At 42.1% G+C, this 19218-nt stretch overlaps 1 protein-coding gene across 3 annotated transcripts in view; it reads right to left on the bottom strand.

Annotated features, from left to right (window-relative positions):
- INO80 (INO80 complex ATPase subunit) overlaps positions 1-16891 on the bottom strand; it is a 64490-nt gene extending 47599 nt beyond the window's left edge. The window contains exons 1-8 of one of the 3 annotated variants that reach the window (XM_040067734.1): positions 16552-16891; positions 9120-9305; positions 7690-7856; positions 7529-7596; positions 5261-5422; positions 3361-3481; positions 1914-2128; positions 859-912 (exon numbers count right to left, since the gene is read on the bottom strand). In XM_040067734.1, the coding sequence (XP_039923668.1) occupies positions 859-912; positions 1914-2128; positions 3361-3481; positions 5261-5422; positions 7529-7596; positions 7690-7856; positions 9120-9262 (930 nt within the window). In that variant the 5' untranslated portion in view covers positions 9263-9305; positions 16552-16891. Of the gene's footprint in view, positions 1-858; positions 913-1913; positions 2129-3360; positions 3482-5260; positions 5423-7528; positions 7597-7689; positions 7857-9119; positions 9306-13483; positions 13645-15734; positions 15881-16551 lie in introns of those variants that run through there. The other 2 variants (XM_040067736.1, XM_040067737.2) reach the window with 2 other exon arrangements.
- Between the last annotated feature and the right edge of the window lie 2327 nt (positions 16892-19218).

Raw genomic sequence — 19218 nt, 5'->3', positions numbered from 1 at the left:
ATTTCAAATGATAAAACAAAATGAAGGCAAAAAAGCGTGGAACTTTAAAAAATGTAAATCCTACTTGCCAAGTTCCTAAACATACAAGCGAGTCCCATTTTCTGCATCCCTTACATAGAAAATGCTCCCTTTCTCCATAATGTATATACAGAACAGGAAACTTCCTACATCACCTTGTCTCTAACAATTCTCAGTCATATACTTGATTACCTTTTCATCATTTGCCACATAAATGATAAAAGACACATAAAAGACACTTGAGCATAACCCTTGAAAAGTGCTCAGAAAGCTGTTACCCAGTGTTTGTAAGTAAAGTTCTCTAGGTAGAAACAGTGCTGATTCTCAGAGAAGACTCTGATGAGAAGATGGATTGCTTTCGCAATCACTTAAGCTGAAAACTGCTCTATTTTAAATCTCAGGTCCTCTACATATTTATCTAAATTAAAGTACTTCATATTCCAAGAGCCCCTTTGATTTCAACCAGAATGCTTAAAACCAGCAAGTTTTAAGTAGTGGATAGATGGGCAACTCAAAAGTTGAACACAAAAGTTGGACACGAAGTTGAACCAAAGCCACTAGATCAATAAATTCAAAATGTTGAAACTAAATCCTTCAAAAGCCAAAAAGATCTCATGAAAGGAACTCATGTTGCTTGTTTCATCTGTTGCTTATGAAACAAAATGACACAACTAAAAAATGAAAAGCCTTATAATAAATCACAAACACTCGTATACAGCGCTTTCTCCTATACTGCCCTGCTAGTACAGTCACTATTGTAAGAAACAGATGAAACATAAAGAAGTTAGTTTGTTTATTACATCCAGTAGGAGGAACAGTATGAAACTAAACACCACCTACCTTTTTGCTGTTGGTTAGGAAGAGGTTACGGGCTGAAGCTTTCTGTTTGTATGCCTGTAAAAGAACACAACCTTGAATTAACTAAAGGGTAATGGCTTCACAGTGTTTTAAAAAATCACTGTCTAGTCTTCAGCAGGTACATGCGCCAACTTCAGTCATACACACTACTGTATAATTGAGAACTCTAAGTATTCATTTTGACTGAAACAGCTTTTCATCCTTTAATTACTGAAGGCATATATGAATATATTCCAAATCCTGAAGGAAGAATGCAAAACACCTCTTTTTCCACAACTGTTTCTTTAATTACTTCTGTTGCAAAGCAGTGTTCTTCTGTTTCATTTTTATCACTAAGGCAAACAATATTTTCCACTATTTCCCAAAGATGTTAGGAGTTTATGTATATCCTATGTTCTTCACATGACCAAAATTAATCTTTTGAAAAAATATGGTCTCTCTCACTGCACATATCCTTTGTTTGGCTTTTAAGTTCATAAAGGATGATACAGTCATGACTGGTTGTAACTTCCGAGAATTCAAAGTCTGTTAACTGGGAACTTCAAAAAGCAGGTTCTAATGTCCACTCCGACCAGTCAACAGTGAAACCAACTTTCTGTTTCATATGCACCTGAAGCTTGTCCTGTAAATGATGCAAACATTTTTCCCTAGTCTGTTTCTGAGGTAAGATTTGAAAAACACTGGTGCTGTGACTGAAACACCCCTTTTCTGACCTTTATTGTAAACCTAGATCCTGTTTTGCTCCATATTGCCATCATGTAGATCAGTGTGAGTACCTGCTAAAACTTACTGCACTTTTCATTGCCAAGGGTTGAATAGCCATGGCAAAGCACTGCATGATCCATTTAAGTACCACTGGTGATATTTCAACTAAATGTTGCTTATGGATTACAGAATTCCAGTGAGGTCATTAATGACCACCAGAAAAATCAGATCTTACTTTACTCTGTTTTTCTAAGTGTCAAGTCCCCACTAAGTTAATTCTCTATTTCACTTTTTTTTATCATCACTGATCGACTGCCATTAGCCAAGCTCACCTTCGGCAACTCCTTCTTAACAATGCTAAGCCACACTTTCCGCCGACGTGCATTAAGTTGCTCAATAGACAAATGCTTTTTCTTGGGCCCAGGTGGTGGTGTGTCGTGGGAAAACTTGGCAAAAACTTTGGTCTGGTGATGGTGACGTCGTGGTGACTCCTCTGACGAGAGTTCTTCATCCCGTCTCCTCTTTTTCTTTACTTTTTTCAACTTGCCTGCATGGCAACAACAATCATAAAAATACATTTCTATTTTTGTGGCACATTTAATCAGGCACTTTTCCTGAGTAAGTTCTCCTAGTCAATTTATATGTGGAACCAACAAAAAAGCCAAACGTATCCACGTTCACCAATTCTGGTACGATTAATTTATACTATTAGATATTTCCTCATTACTTTATAATGGAAAGGTTTTCCTGTTTAACAGAGAGGCGAAATGCAATTACTTCCATCCAGGGAAACAAGCCTTGAGAATTAAAATGTCTAGGACTTGTTGCAATGTTTCTTGCTTTGAGGTAAAATACCTTTACTTATCTTCAAGTAGCAAGACATTTAAAAGTGACAACATGGTCATTTGGTACAGTAAGTCTCAAAGCAAACTTCTCAGCAAAGAGAAGATTGCATTCAAAGAGATTGGCATGCTGTCATGTCATACCAGCTTTCAGAGGAAAGTAATACCGGTATCAGATATTAAAAATGTTCACTGTGAGTATGCAAAATTATGGGTGCTGCAAGATTAGTGGGAAAAAAACCCCACAGTTAAAGGAAGTTGCAAAAAGAAAGGAAGACAGCCTGAAATAAGCCCTTTAAAACAAAGCTCAAATTTAAGTATTTGCACTAGGAGTTCACCTTACACTGACAGTTCATAGCCTTCTCTGCTTCCTTACAGATTTACAACTACCCAGCCCAAAGAAGAAAGGAAACCGCTTCCTGGCAAATGTGCATCTCAGAAACTCCAGCTGTTACATCTGAGAGATATAATTCTATTCTAACTGACATCAAACATCAACTCTGAGTTCCCTCTGTTATCCAGAAAACACTCTCAACTGTAACTTCCTGATCACTAAAACTACATATTCAGGAATAACTGCAGCAGGTACTGGGAAAGTTCTTAACACTTTTCAAGGACCTATTATGTTTTCAAAATACTCTTGAGTAAATGGACCATGATATGAAACAATGTTTATGGATTCCAAACCACCGAATAAGGTCCAAAAAGAAGATCTTAAGCCATGCACTCTCCAGTCACACACTTTTCTCCCACCCTAGCTTTCTAGGAGCCAGACGATAAAGCACGATATTTTCTGACGACATTTTTCTTTATCAGAACTTGGTATTTCCTCGCAAAACCCACAAGTTTTGAACATTTATGTTTAGTCAAAGCAAACAACATAGGAAAGAAGTTAAACCACAGCAGCCATTTAAAAGCATGAGGTTAATGCCTTTACCTTTTATTTTTTTCTCTTCTTTAAACTTCTTTTTCTTGGGCCCTAGCAGGTGGCGCTGCTGCTCGTAGTAGGGGTCGTAGGTAGAGAGCAGCCCTGCACTGTAGTACTGGTACTGCTGCAACTGAAGGGTGAAAGTGAGCAGGTAACAGAGACAGCCCTAAAAAAGCTCAGATCCTGAACATAAAGAAGAGATCAGGAAGCATGCACTTCTCCATATTTTGCATTTGTTATCAACTATCAGAGAGTGTCTAAAGTGAAACCAACTGCTCCCAGGGGTGGCCTCCAAGTTCTGCACTGGGAACCAAGCCCACCTGGTGAAGTAAGAGGGAAAAGCAGGCAGTGAAGGTTGCACTTTTAAACCATGCTGCTCTGTCTTTTCCATACAGCTGCTGCCCAGCAAGACAACACATTACATGAAGAGGTCCAATTGTGGACCTAATATTTGTTTTTCTTGCATTCCCAAATTACATACATGTTTTACTTTATCATTCCAAAGGATTTAAAAGCACAGGTTTAAAGAAAAGGCATTTAAAAGATTTCTACAAGGACAAACAACTTGAACACTCAGATTGTCAAGTAAAAATATAGCTGCCTCAGCATTTTTCCCCTGAATGATGAAAAATGCCAGTATATTCCCAGCATTGTTCAAATGAAGTACTGTAAGAACTCCACAGAGGTTACACATAGACAGGCAAATTAAAGGCAGTACCGCTCAGAAATTAACTATTTAAAACCTAAGCATACTTTTAAGTTAATAGAAGATTTTTGAAAAGTGAGACCATGAGCATAAACAAACTTTTCTGATATATGTTCCCCTCCCCACATAACTGCGTACTGCTGATCTGACAATACAGTCACTGGTTACTTTTACTGGGTATTATTTCTTACTAGTCTGGAAATAAGTGTTTGTGTAAAATCTAACAAAATTATGACCTGTGTAAAAATGTGGCATATGAATATTTGTGTAACTACGCAATATTTCAAGAAGGTAACATAATATTGGTTCAGAGCTTCACAAGTAAACAAAGGAAAGAAGTAGAGAGAAGCAAAGACCTGTGTGAGAAAATATTTCTTCACTCTTTTGGAGGAATTTGAAGAGAATACAAAACAGGAAGACAAATTTTAACTTCAGACATTCTCTGATAACAGAATAGGATAACCTAATTCATCTGAGACTTTCTGCTACAATTCAAGTCAGCAGTGAACATTTCTGCAAAAGCCCTTGTAATTTGAAAAAATGTATTATTAGAATCAAAGCAGCCATAGAATTTGGCTTATTACTAAGAAAAATGCAAAAATGCAGCAGACTATTTTCTTACAAGGGAAAGAAAGCGAATATCAAAAAAAAATCCAAAACAAACAAAAAAAGGCAACAAGAAAGAAAAAGAGTCAAGCAAAACCTCAAATCATGACAGAAAATGACAAGGTAGTAAACTAGGCAATCCCTTTCAAGATTGTAAACATAACCTTAATATCCATCACTTCAATGGTGATATAAATACACTTGAATAGCAGCTACTACCTGTATTAGAACTTAACTTTCATTTTCATTTTCATATACATTGCATATATATAATCCAAATCTTGCATTCTTACACCCAATATTTGTTCCAGTGACTGGGACAGAGCACTGTGGAAGCTGTATATAATGTTTCAGTACCAGTTACATACATCACTGACAGATTCACAGCATCTTTCATTCTGTGTATGTAATTGACTAAATAACCCTTGTCTAAAAGTGGTTAGACAGTTACTGTCTACCAAAGAGTGTATTTTCCAGTACACAAAATTCTGAGTTTTGATAAAAACGTAAGAGCAGTTAAAATAAAGAACAGTTAAGAATAAAGCAGTTAAAGGAAAGAATAAAAATCAAGGAAATGTAAAAATTCTGACTTTTTACCTCTTTGTCTTTGCTATATTTACTTTGATGCAATTTTTTATACTTGTGTAATCGCAGCATATCATGAAGTTCCTCCCTTGAAAGAGAAAGTTCTTCCTCCTCCTCTCCATCCTCATCACTTGGTGATTCTGTGTCACTGGAATCATCACTCAGAAGGATACTCTAACAAAAATAAATGAGAACTAATTTAACAGTCCCAAGTCCCTGGGCTGAATTGTGTATTTATGCAAAGCACTCTTGAGCCTTGGCCTAATAAAGGCCAGCGGGTCTGGCCCTACAATGATACTTAGCACTTACAAAGTGTCCATCTAAAATGATTCATAGAAAATAGTGTTCTAAGGAGCACACCTGTGTAGCAGTGAATTCAATACACATTTTCTGAACTGAAGGCAAGTAGTTTTCTGTTAGTTCGTGATACTTAAATCATTTTCGTCCACTTTGCCTGTTTGTGGTCTCAGAAAAGCAGCAGTGGGAAAAGCCAGGATAACAGCAGGGGTATATTGTGATGTGTGGTTTGCAGGTGCTTCCCTACCCCATTTGGAGTTTGTCCTATTCTACCACTTCTACCCGCACCAGTTTCTGCAACTCTGGCTCTTGCTCGACCTCTTGGAGAACATGTTTCTTCTAACTTGAGATGGCTACAATACAGTGAAAATGCAAAGATGGCATAAAGCCACCATTCCACTCTCTTCTGCCATCCTCACTGAGACCTTGTACTGAGTTCAATTTAAAAACAAATTTTCAGTCAAGACCCAAAACTCCATTTAATAAATTTTATAATAGATTAGTTTAATTTGGACAGTGTACTAAAATTAATTCAGATTCTGAATGTGAACTAACTGCCAAGTCCACCACTAAACTGCATTCCTAAGTACCATATTTACATGCCTTCTGGACATCTCCAGGGATGGTGATTCCAACATTTCCCTGAACATCCTGTTCTAATGCCTGACCATCCTTCCCAGTGAAGAAAATTCTACCAATATCCAATCCAAACCTCGCCTGGCACACCTGAGGACATTTCTCTTGCCCTATTGCTTGTTACTTGGGAGAAAAGACTCATCCTCACCTCACTACAATCTCCCTTCAGGGAGTTGTAGAGAACAATAAAGTTCCCCCCAAACCTCCTTTTCTCCAGGCTTAATACCCTCAGCTGCTCCCCACAAGACTTGTGCTCCAGAGCCCTCCCCAGCTCCACTGCCCTTCTCTGGACCTGCTCTAGCACCTCAATGTCTTTCTCACAGTGAGAGGCTCCAACTGGACACAGGGTTCAAGGTCTGGCCTCACAGGGACACCAAGTACAGGGAGACAATCACTGCCCTGGTCCTGCTGCCCACACTACTGCTGATACAGGCCGGGATGCCATTGGCCTTCTTGGCCACCTGGACACTGCTGGATCATGTTCAGCTGCTGTCAGCCAGCACCCCTAGGTCCTCCTCTGCTGAGCAGCTTTACAGCCACTCTTTCCCCAGCCTGTAGAGCTGCATGGGGTTGCTGTGATCCAAATGCAGGACATTCACTTTGTTGAACCTCATGCAATTGACCTTGGCCTGCAATCCAGCCTGTCCAGATCCCTCTGCAGCTCCTTCCTGCCCTCCAGCATATCAACACTCCCACCCAACTTGTCTGCAAGTGACTGAGGGTGCATCTGATCCCTTCATTCAGATCATTAATAAAGATAATAAACAGGACCAGGCCCAGGGGCCTGGGGATCACCACTGGAACTGGCCACCAGCTGGATGTAACTCCAGGCACCACCAGTGGCCATCCAGACAGTTTTTCTCCTGGTAAACCGTACACCCACCCAAACATGAGCAGCCACCTTGTCCAGGAAAGTGCTGTGGGAGATGGCGTCAAAGGCTTTACTGAAGTGTACACAGACATCCACAGCCTTCCCTTCATCCATTAGACAGGTCACCTTGTCACAGAATATGATCAGGTTGGTCAGGCAGAACCTGACTTTCATAAACTCATGCTGGCTGGGCCCGATCCCCAGGTTTTTTTATCTTGCATGTGCTGTGTGATGATACTCAAGAGGATCTGCTCCATAACCTTTCACAGAGTACCAAAGACAGGCTGACAGTTCTGTAGTTCTTTAGGTCCTCTTACCAGCTTTTCTTGTAAATGGTTGTCACGTTTGCAAACTTTCTGTCATCTGAGACCTCCCTGGTTAGCTAGGACTACTTGTAAATTACTGAGAATGGCTAGGTGGGTAACCCTGCTCACAGATTCCACAGTAATTACACAAATTCTTTCCAATATTCTTACCTTCAGCCACTTTCTGCTTTTCTTCAGTTTGGAAAAATTATACAAGCTCCCTTTTTCAGACTTTGGTTCTGTTTAGAGAAAAAAAAAAATAAAGTTCTTAAGAAAAATGCTTTTCCAGACTAACCCAAAGAAAGCAGAGATTCAACCCAGTACATGCCTACCTGGCTGGAGTACTCCATTCAGAGAATGTGTGTTCAGCATCCCAGAATTCCCTGCTCCAGAAGGCTCTCCAAGGAAGGAGTCTGGAGGCTCTTCCTTAACTTGCATCAGGGGATCCCCAGACTGAGGCAGCAAAGGATTGTCATCCAATCCATCTTCACTTTCATCACTGCAAGAAGATCCATAATACAGTGACAATGACAGGAAAATACTCAAAAGAGAAGATGCCCATCCAACTTTCTTACATATGGGCATTTGTCTGAAGGCTTAAGAATTGAGACAGCTTCAGATGTAATTTTACATTAGAAATACTGCAGTTAATCATCTCCCATGAACCCCATAGCAACAGTTAATCATCAGACCAGCCTGGCTATGCTATCAGCCTGCACCTCCAGTCTTGAACTAGGTATCCAGTTTTAGAAGCATGAACTATGCAAGTCAAACCAAGCACAATATTGTCATACACATTGGGACATGTGAGAAATATAGATATACCTTTTCTAATGCTTTTGTGGGTCTTATTACATACTTGTAAATATATCTGTTGCCCATTCAGTTACCAGTTCTGTAAATTCACAATTCCAAAACACTGATGAAATTAAATATGGAATTGTTTTGGGATAGAAGCACACATTGATGATGTCTCATTGCTACAACTTACACAATTTTTGCATCTGACAAACAATCTTTCCATTTTCTTTATAACTAAAGACTGTAAGTGTCCCTGAAAATCTACTTAGGGCTTAATAACCCTACTTTTTGCAAAGAAAGTTTTGGCCTCTCAGCTACAAAAAGGAGCTTTAAAACATTGTACTAATTTGTACATGAGCTGGTAAGACTCTGTATTATCACTATGAACTGAGAGAAGCACAGACCAAAATCTTTCATATAATCTAGAATACCCCAAATTGGAGGGCAGTCACAAAAATCTTTAAGTCCAGCTGCTGGTCCTGCACAGGAGAGTCCCCAAGAATCACACCATGTACCTGAGAGTGTTTTCCAAGTGTTTCTTGAACTCTGTCAGGCTGGTGCTCTGACCACTTCCCTGGGGAACCTGTTCCAGTGCCCAACTACCCTCTGGAGAGAGAATCTTTCCCTAATATCCCACCTAATTCTCCCCTGACAAAACTTCATGCCATTCCCTCAGATCCTGATAGTGATCATCAGAGAGAAGAAATTAGAAAGGCTTTGTTTCAGAACTCAAAGCTAATGCTAGATTTATTATTAAATTTTATAGTATTTTTTTAGATTTCCTCCTCTCTAGGCTGAACTATCCAAGTGACCTCTCCCCCTTTAAAGCAGAAGAGTTTCTAATGAACAAGTCACTGATAAATTCTTAACATGGTGCTGGCTGGGAACAATTTAATAAAAATGCTTGTATTTCCTGTATTTCCTTGACACTCCCGAGGGAAAGTAGAAAAGCTTTTGGTACCTGGATATACTCCTGTTAAAGATGGCAGACGTCTGTCGCAAGAACTGATCCAGTTGCAAAGCTTTTTCCAGGTATTGCAGATAGAGGGGTTTTGCCAGCTCTGAGCAGCCGCCATCCTCCCTGGCACCCAGCTCTGAGGCCATAGAACAAACTTCTCCTCATGCACAGGTGCCTCTGAACACACAGCTGAAAAAGGAAACAACGGCCATCAGCACCACAACTCCTCTGAAAGGAGCAAACCTGGGCAGCAGACAGATCCACCAAGGCAATTCTGGGCAAAAGCTTAGGTTGCAGTTAATAGGTACAGTAAACAAACAGAAATTGCCATTCAACTTTCCACCACAGTGCTACCACAGCCAAAAACCAGATTTAGTTTTCTGGTTTATGACTTTGTGGTCGCTATTTCATAGGAACAAGCACAAGTTTTAACCTAGTATGATAATCCAAGTGGTGACATAGAAATTCAAAGTATTATGAAGATAGTCCTCAAGTATGTAAAGTAAGCTTTCAACATTATTAAAGATAACATGTTTAACCCTTAACAGGGGATATATATATATATATATATATATAAAAATAACTAACTCCAAAAAGGAAGAACTACTAAAAATATTGTCCCTCTGTTGTTTTTAACCATCCAGTTCACAGCTGTAGTCTACTGAATACTTGTAATATTTCTACCTTACCTTTAAAGCAATGCTACTCTTTCAGCACTGAAAATATAGCTGTTACCTGCTGGCAAACAAGCTATAAATACTTGATCAAAACCCCTTCCATTCTAAAGTGCAATTGTTATTTTATTAAAGAAAAATAACACATTGCAATTTGCAACATACTTTTTAGTATTTACAAATTTAGAATGTATTCTAGCATTATGTTTTTCAACTAGTAAAAACTGTCCACTTGATTTTATTTTTCTGAATTTAAGATTCTTAAGAAAGGCAAATGCAGTCCCCTGAATATTTACACAGTACATACTCTAGAAACAAAGGTATCAAAACATGTTATTGCTCTGTCAACTGCAGTTTTCTTCTCCTTCAACTACAAACGACTTTGCAACAACAGTTCCAGTAATAGCTCTGTCAACTCAAATTTTACTTTTCTTTGACTACAAAAGATGCCATCACCATTACACTAGCGAGAAAGGTACATGATTTCCAAAGCCAAAGTTGTTACTGTACAAGTGAAATTGTTACTGTATAAGTGAAAGTGCTGTCAAGATATTAAATATCTACAAACAAATATCTTAAGCTTTTGCTTCTGGTGGAGGACCAAAGTCATAGAATGGTTTAGGCTGGAAAGGCCCTTAGAGAGCATCTAATTCCAAACCCTGCCATAGGCAGGGACACCTCTCACTAGAACAGGTTGTTCAAATTAAAACCAGTTAGGCTTAGATTAATTGTACTTCTGAAGGATTCTTCTGGTTTCTATCGCTTTCTAAAAATACTACAAAACCTGAAGCAAACTTCACATTAATTTATTGAAAGATATTTTATATTTGTTCAATTGTTAAATCAGTGACTAAATTGTTTTATTCCTATGTAAGTGAACATACAGATTGAGTATCCAATCTTCAAGTTCTTCTCTCTTCACATATAGAGATCCAAACCCCAGCATCTAACCTTCTCTAAGTCTTTTATCTTCCAAAATTACAGAACTGATTCAGAACTTCAAAGTTACAATACAATATCATAAGTGATTCTCATCTTAGGACTAATGGCTGTGCTTGAACAAAAGCAAATTGTATTATTTCTTAATAAATACTGGGTCTCGAGCTACAACATTACCCACAGAGAATAACCAATAACACACCAGAATTTTTTAGACAAGGTAACAGCTCTGTGATAAAAAATACCTTTATACTGAAGCTTTCTACATATTAGGTCTTTGCATACCTGACAGCAATTAAATGACTAACCTCTGTTACCAAATACTCATTTCTAGCAGAATGTAGCAACACCTGAAAGCCTTCCCTATGGTAAGGGTAGTAAGATGCACATTTTCCAAGCAACTTTCATCTACCTATGTCATAGTGCTTAACAGGCATTTGAAACCAAATCAAACAAACAAAAAAACTAAAATGAAGAATTGTGTTCCAAGAGAGAGGGCTGTGAACCACAAAATAATTTAGGCTGGGAATGACCTCTAGGATCATCAAGTCCAGCTGCTAATCCAGCACCGCCAAGTCCACCACTAAACCACGTCCCTAGGTACCACATCCACACACCTTTTAAATACCTCCAGGGACAGTGACTCAACTTCTTGCCTGACCAGCCTGTTCCAATGCTTGGCAAACCTTTTTGTGAAGAAATTAAGTAAAAGGGTTAAAAAATTAGAGGAAACATGAAACTTGTGCCTCTAACGGAAGAGATCATTCATGAGGTGTTAGAAAAGAACACCTTGAAGGTGAAAGGGGTTTGTTTTCCTTTCCTTATGAGCACCAATAAAAATTACATCTATTACAAGAGCAAAAATCACTCTCTAGTATCATAGCAAAAAAAGTATGAGAATTCCTTTTCTCATGCCATTTCAAAATGTATCCATCAACAAGAGCATATTAACTGAGTTAACTCAGAACATGGCATCTTTCATTTGTCTGCTCCTTGCCGAAAAACACATTCCCAAAACTCAACCTTGCATTTCCACATTTAATAAAGTGCTCCTTGACCTGACATAGTATAACTACTCTGCATTTCACCCATATAAAAAGACATGTTTTTGCTTGCCTTCCTATTTTAATTGCTCCACAAGTCTCCTGTACATACAACATCAATTACTCTTGTCCTCAAAACAATTATTAGTCTGTATCCTGCCTACCAAATAAACAAATAAGCAAACAAATTAACAATACCCTTTAAACATATTTACAATGCCCAAAAGAAATACAGTGTTACACAAGCATACTGAATAGTGAAAAACTCAAGACATTTAATTCAGCTTTTCATTTATTTATATGCTGACAGTCATAGAGTGCATCTCTGCTGATCAAAGTAATATTAGAGAGGCTAAATGACAGATAATTCATTCTCCATTCTTTCATTTCCACTCTAAGTTTTAACAAAGATTTCCAATGGCAAAAACTGATTGAACACTGAAGTTGGAGACGATAGGAACAAACAAATGAGAGGCACACAGACTGATGCACTACTGTATGCAACTGTTAACAACATCACCAGCATACTGCTTCAGTGGATTTACATGGTGATGACATTCATTCCACCTTTGACATTTTTGAAACAAATCTATCCTTTTGACTACTCAGTTTAAGGGCAAAGCACGGATTTTCTAAAAGATTTCACTACTGATGGTAACATTTAGGTAAATACTCATATGTCACAGGGGTAAAATGAGCAGAAGCTGCAGAGTAATCCTTGTGCCATCATGACTTTCTTACTGATATATACCAATTTAATGTTAAGTTTCAGTATCAAATTCAAAAGCTATTTCCTTTCTCCCTTCCTCTCCCCTAGAGTTTTAACAGTTTAGAAAACCAGAATTTGGAAATAAATAGCTTCTGCAGTGCCAGGCTGGCACTTTGAATCTTCTAGCATTCTTAATCAGAAGGTCACACTTAAGCCATTTAATTGCATCATATGGACCACTAAATTATTAAAAGCACAGGTAAAATATCAGCAGGAATGTAATAATTTCATGCAAATAACTTTCATAATAATTGTATTTTTTTTAAATATCTAAGTTCAGTTCTGAAAGAGCCTTCCTTATCATGTTTTAATTCACACTGTTTAGTTCAATGTTAATGTAGGTGTGGAGTTTCTTCCCCCACTCCTGTGTTTTCAAGTCTGCCCATTTATAGCATCCAGTCAGTAAGTAAACAGGCCACACTGGAGAAGAATCCCCCAAGGACAACTTTTGAGAGCAGTTAGGTTTTATAACAAGGTTTCTAAATTTTATGCTCCCTGACATGCAACAACCAAACCACAAAACCGTGGTCTCCTGAAGCATTTTAGCTTTAAAAGTACGTTCTCCCAATCTAAACAAATATCCACAGCATATTTCTGAATGGAAGTCCAGCAAGCTTTTCTTACTGGTATCAAAGAGGAATCCCATAAGTGCTAAATGCAAAATCTGGCTCTTGTGCCTAGCTGCAAGCTGGATGGGGTTTGCTTTGCAGAGCTGTTTGAAAAAGTACTTTTTCATCCATGAGTTTCTTGTGTTTTTTCCCTTCAGCTGCTGCCACCTCTGCACCTCAGCTGGGCCCAGAGGATTTGTTTTTCTGCCCTTTATGACTAACATCAACCATCATAGTAAATAATGATAACAACTCCACTCCAGCTGAGGGCACACACACAACCACGAGCTGGCATACATGTAAAAGGTACTGGATTCCAGCTAATGCACAGTACCTCTTTTTAGCAGGGCAAATCAGGGAGGTAAAAGTAATTCAGTCTCGGCAGCCACACACGAAGTGCATGGATATTAAGTGTGATCAGCTGGCAGGTGAGCACCAATACTTGTTTAAGTATTTCAGCTCACAGAAATAGCTTCTTTCCTCTATTCCGTCCCATCACTGTAAGTACATTGACAAAACATCCATGCGGACAAAACCTGAAATCACAGAAAGTTTGTATTCCTCATTTATTTATAGCATTGAAGGTCTTATCCATAGCAGGATTAAAAACTGGGCAAAAATACAATCTTCTATGCCACCTTAGTTGCTTTGCAATTTCAGCAGTTTTCTGGGTTTTTCCCACACATGGGGTTTTTTTGTTGCTTTGCAATTTGACACCATCTTATTAAGACAAACTTCTGCAAACCCCTAAAATACTTTTCCTTTTCAAAGAAATTTAGAATTGAGACATACAGGTCTCACTGGAGCAGCAGAATAGTTAATAATGTGAGATTTTCCAGTAGTAGTATCTCCAGAATAAATCCTGACACAAATATATATATATATATATATATATATATCTCCAAACAGAAGATTCACTCAGTCAAAGTCTGTGTGGAAAACGTAGACTAGCACAGTAATATTTTTGTCAGACTTCTTTATATGCATATAATCTCCAATAGAGAAAATTGTGGCGGTATAAAAAAAAAACTTGAAAAACTATTTCACTTGAAGGAGAATTACATGTTCTCCTTTCCTCACTCACATTTTAGCTTGCTTTGGTAAATGTATAGTTACATTAACAATTTCCCAGAGCTACAGGCCACATTTTAAAGCAAAACATAATTCCCATATGGGTTTGTTGGCTTTTTTTTTTTTTTTTAATGGCAGTGTCTTAAATATAACTGGGCACTACAGCTTTTCAAAAAGCAAATTCATATGAACCTAAAGCCCTCCACTAACCTCAAGCTGAACAAATAAAATTCATGTATACACAACTGAACTCTGAGTTCACCATTTGAGTTTGAAATTTTAAAAAGCCATTTTAATTGCTTTTCTGAGTAAAAAAACCTAGGTAAACTAGATGCTTTACTTTGCTGTTCTGCTTTTGTGGTAAGGTTTCATATTGTTTTCCAAGGAATGAGACAGCATTTCAGTGATCTGTGTTCCACATTTTAATCACTTTTGAATACAGAGAAGAGCCAGCAGGGCACTGGTTCTGGATTTTACAAGTCCCAAAAGAACCCACTTACAGATAGGACCTAATTTATTATTTAAAAGAAAAACTATACAGCAGTGTATCAAAAGCATATACAAAGTAAACAGAAGAATGCCTTCAAACACACTGAACACAAAAGTTGGCATGTCAGAGTTCTGCTTCCAAGTTTAAACTAGCAGAAAAACAAACCTAATTATTGAATTGTTCGATTAGAGTATTCTTGTCCCAAAAGAGCAACTAATAGTATTTATGGAGGCCTCTGACAAGGCATTTATACTCTCTGCTCTACACACCAGCACCAACAGTTATCCTAAAACTTTGCCGTTCTGTGCACACAAAATAACAACTGCATGGATATTTTCAGTTTTGTTTGGTTTTTACTCCCTCCACCCCAGACCACGAAAAGGGAACTATGTCCAAAAAAAGCTCTAAGAGGACTTGCCATCTGAACCAATCTCTAACATGTAAGCCTAGCCTGTCAAAGAGCATGCTTATTAGAGAATTTACAGCTTATTATATTATACCCAAATGGAACAAAACTTGCTCATTTGAACCGTCAAGAACTGGGAGGCAGTATTTTCAGCAACTTCAACAATATACATGTGAGAAACAAAAGAACTACAAGCAATATCCTTTAGCCGTGGAAAAAGGTTCAAGCTACAGTTGTTTCTGGTACTTTTCCCTCACTATCCTACAGCCTCTCAGTGTTACTCTCACAGGTACACACTAAAGTAGTGACAACACACATGATTCGTGCGAGTTAAAAAAGGTGCTGGTCACACCCATGCAGGTATATCAGATAAGCAGTAGACTTTTCTCCAAGAGAGGAAACTAAAATCCGAATTATACACAACTCACGATAAAAAACTAACTTGACTTGCACCATATTCTCCATGCAAAGGCATAAACTAAAGGCATCTATTATTATCTGCAACACCATAGAGGGGAAAATCTTCCATAGAAGATCGGCAATCGCGTTAAGAGCGTATAAGGCTAAATCATGAACAGAAATTGTATCGAGTGACACAGAGAAACTGCACTAGGCTACCTGTTTGCAGTCAAACAGGAGCAGACTTTACAGCGCAGCTTTAGAGAAGCGCCCATTCACCAGCGTCGAACACTGCGCTGAACTACGTTTCACGGGCACCGGGGAAACAGTTTCCATCAACAACGCCACGAGTCTGGCAGGCGGCCCCTTCCTGCAGGTGCCGGTGGCTATTCCGGCAGGGCAGGGGCAGCCCCGGCCCGGCCCGGCCGGGCTCTGCGGGCAGCGCCGCGCCACGCGGCCGCGCGCACACGGGCGGCCCGGCCCGGCCCTGCCGCGGCTCCCGGCGCGGCCGCGGGGCGGAGGCCGCGCTCTGACGGCACCGGGATAGACGGGGGAGGCGGGCGCGTCCCCGCAGGAGCGCGCCCCCGCAGGCGGCGGCGGGCGCGCGCTCCCGCCGGTGACGCGGCGCTCCCGGCCCGGCCGCGCCGCCGCCCTCGCCGCGCGCCCCCCCCCCCCCCAGCCCCCGCCCGCACCCGCGCACGCGCCACCGCCCGCACGTGCGCCCGCAGGTGCGCGGCGGCGCGCCCGCCCCCCCCCACCCCGCACGGCCCCCCCCCCCCCCGCGCCTGGCGGGGCCCGGCCACTGCTCTGGACGGGGGCTGGGGGGGGGAACGGCGGATCCACGGCCGCCGGTACCGCGGGGCGCATCCGGCGGGCAGGGCGGGGAAGGGGCCTGTCTCTTTAAGAAGAGGCCCGGCTGCTGCGGCCGCCGGTCGGCGCGGGGGGTGAAGCCGCGGCCTGCCCCGCCGGCGCCCCCGCTGCCGCCTCCAGTAGCCCCGGCCCGGCGTGCCCTTGCGCAGTGGCCGCGGTGGCTCACCTGGGTGGCGGGCCCGGCGGCGACGCGGCGGCGGCGGCGGCGGGGGGCTGGGGGTGTCTCCCGGGCTCGCTCCCCCGCTTGCTCCACCCGGCCTCTCGCCCCGCGTTGCCGGGGCTGGCGTTGCCTGTCTCCTGCCGCGGGGCGCTCCCGGCTCCTGCCTCGCCAAGATGGCGCCCGCGCTGGTGCTGAGGAGGAGGCGGCGGCTGCGGGCGCTGGGACGGCGGCGGCGGCCACTTTCGCTCACTGAGAGGAGAGGAGCAGGGACACGGGGAGCCATGGCGGGGGGGAGGAGAGGCGCCATGCCCAGGCCTGATCAATCGAACTCCGCATGCCTCCCCGCCGCCCCGGCCCCACGTTTGGGCCCCGCCGCCCCGCCCGCGCTGCCGTGGCCGCGGCGCGAACCCCACGCCCGCGCCGCGGGGCTCAGCCCCGCAGGGACCCCGCGGGGGGCCCTCGCTCATCGATGCGCTCCTGCGGCGGATTGGTAGAGTCTGGCGGTGACGGAAATTGCCGAAGGGACTCGGCCGGGCGGCCGGGTGAGCCAGCGAGTCTCGCGCGAGGCGGGGCGGGGTCTCGCGATGCTGGCGCGAGGAGGCGGGTGCGTCCCGGAAGTGACGCGCTCTCGCCCTTGAGGCGGTGCGGGGGGCGCGGGGTGGGCTCGGGGCCGGGCGGTTCGCTCGCTGCCGCTCCCGGGCCCGGGGCAGGCGGGGAGCCGCGGCCGGGCGCGTGTGTGTGTCGCGGAGGCCGCCCACGGCAACCAGGCAGCTTGTGCCGGCCTGGCACCCCTCAGCTGATGAGAGCGGTGAGGGGCCGGCGGTGCTGGAACCGGGGCGCCGTCAGGGTTAACACGTGGGGGCAGTTGGTGAGGCTGCGTGCCTTGTACCGCTTTCGCTTTGTCACGCACTAAGAGTTGCAGCAGAGGAGCTCTGGACGAAGTAGGCCTGAAGGTTAATCGCGAAGATGCTCTGCACTGTAAAAGCGGCGTGGCCATCAGCTGTTCAGCAGCGCTGCCTCTCAAAACCCATTAACTAGTACACTTAGAGCGAATCCTTAAATGGATGATTAATAGAGATCACCTACTGCATAGCGATGAAAATCTGTATTTCATGACTAAGCTGAATCACCAGTGCGCAGTAGGTACCAGTGTCCTGGTTTTGGCTGGGACGGAGTTAATTCCTCAGTAGCTAGGACAGTGCTGAGTTTTGTATTCAGAATAAAAAAAAAATATGTTCTGAGTTTTGTTAAGTCGGGTTTATCCTAACTCGAGGACTTTTGTTGTGTCCTGTCCCTTGCCACTGAGGAGGAAAAAGTCTTGGGAGGGTGCACAGCCAGGACGGCTGACCTGAACTGACCAGAGGGATATTCCATACCATAGGACACCATGCCCAGTATAACTGCGGGCAGCTACTTGGAAATGAGGCCGATCTGGATTCAGAAAGGGAATCTGGCCTTAGTCAGCATGGGGTGAGCAATTGTATTGTGCATCTCTTGTTTTCCTTTTTATCATTCTTACTGTTTATTACTGTATCTTACTTTGTTTTCAATTATTAAACTGTTCCTACCTTAAACTACAAGTTTTACTTTTTATTCTCTGCCCCATTCCACTGGGGCATGGCAGGAGGGAGCAGCTTCATGGTGCTTAGTTGCCTGCTGAGCTTAAACCACCACACACAGTTGCTAGGATATAAAAACAACACCATTGCTACTGCTCCAGTAAAACTTCATTAGAGCTGTCCTTAACTAGTGGTGCTAATTGTATCCTTGAGTACAGCCGGGAATTGTGTTGTTTAGGAAGCGTGCATGATTTGGTTACATGTTAATACCATGCTAAGACAGAGCTGGCACTGAGCAGCATCACTATGGCTGATGGACCTTAAAAAAAGAACTCCTTTTTTCTTCTTTAAGAAAATAGTAATTTTCAATCTTGTGCATCAGTGAGTGATGACTCCATTCCAATATATTTCTTTTCTTTATGCTGTTCCCAAAAGAGAACCAAAGGCAAAGGTGTACTTATATTCACCCAAGAAAGTTTTGCTGCTTACATCATTACAGTGGCACAGATGCAATTAGACTGTGAAGTCCCTCTCTGGAAATCCTTATTCCATGATAATTCCGTTCCAGTCAGAGATTTAATCCTTGGAAGAGGCTGAGAAAGCAGCTCAGTCTGTTACTGAGAAAGGGTAGCCTCAGCAACTACTTTGTATCCTGTAGAGACATTCCATACCACTCTTCTATATCCCAGGCTTGATGCCTTCATCTCTCAGCTCCTCTTCCTCCTTCCCTTACCTGATGTGTCACCATTTTCTGTCTAGTAATAAGACTGGATGGACCCAGATGATTTTGGTTGTGGAAATACAACCTAAGTGCTCTTGATCTCTCTAACAGAAGAGCCTACATGTTCCACACTGTACCCCACAGATCTGTGATAACCCATGACTGCTTGGAAAAATCTTCCTTCAGTTAAATGGCAAAGAGAAAACCTTGTCAGTTTTTCTGTCACTCTGCAAAGTGAGCAAGTCTGACTTACAGTTTCAAATAAAGACCTATTTAAATACTGCAGATCTAGTACTTTGTGGGGAGAGGTAAAAAAAATCCAACACAACAGAAAACCAACAGGTTTTCCCTAAAATATTTTTTAAATGTGCAGATCCATCATAAACACATTCA

This window comes from Hirundo rustica, chromosome 6 (genome assembly GCF_015227805.2).
Source record: "Hirundo rustica isolate bHirRus1 chromosome 6, bHirRus1.pri.v3, whole genome shotgun sequence".
Lineage (NCBI taxonomy): Eukaryota > Metazoa > Chordata > Aves > Passeriformes > Hirundinidae > Hirundo > Hirundo rustica.
Note: the sequence above shows the minus strand (reverse complement) of the source record. Positions and strands in the feature narration are given on the sequence as shown.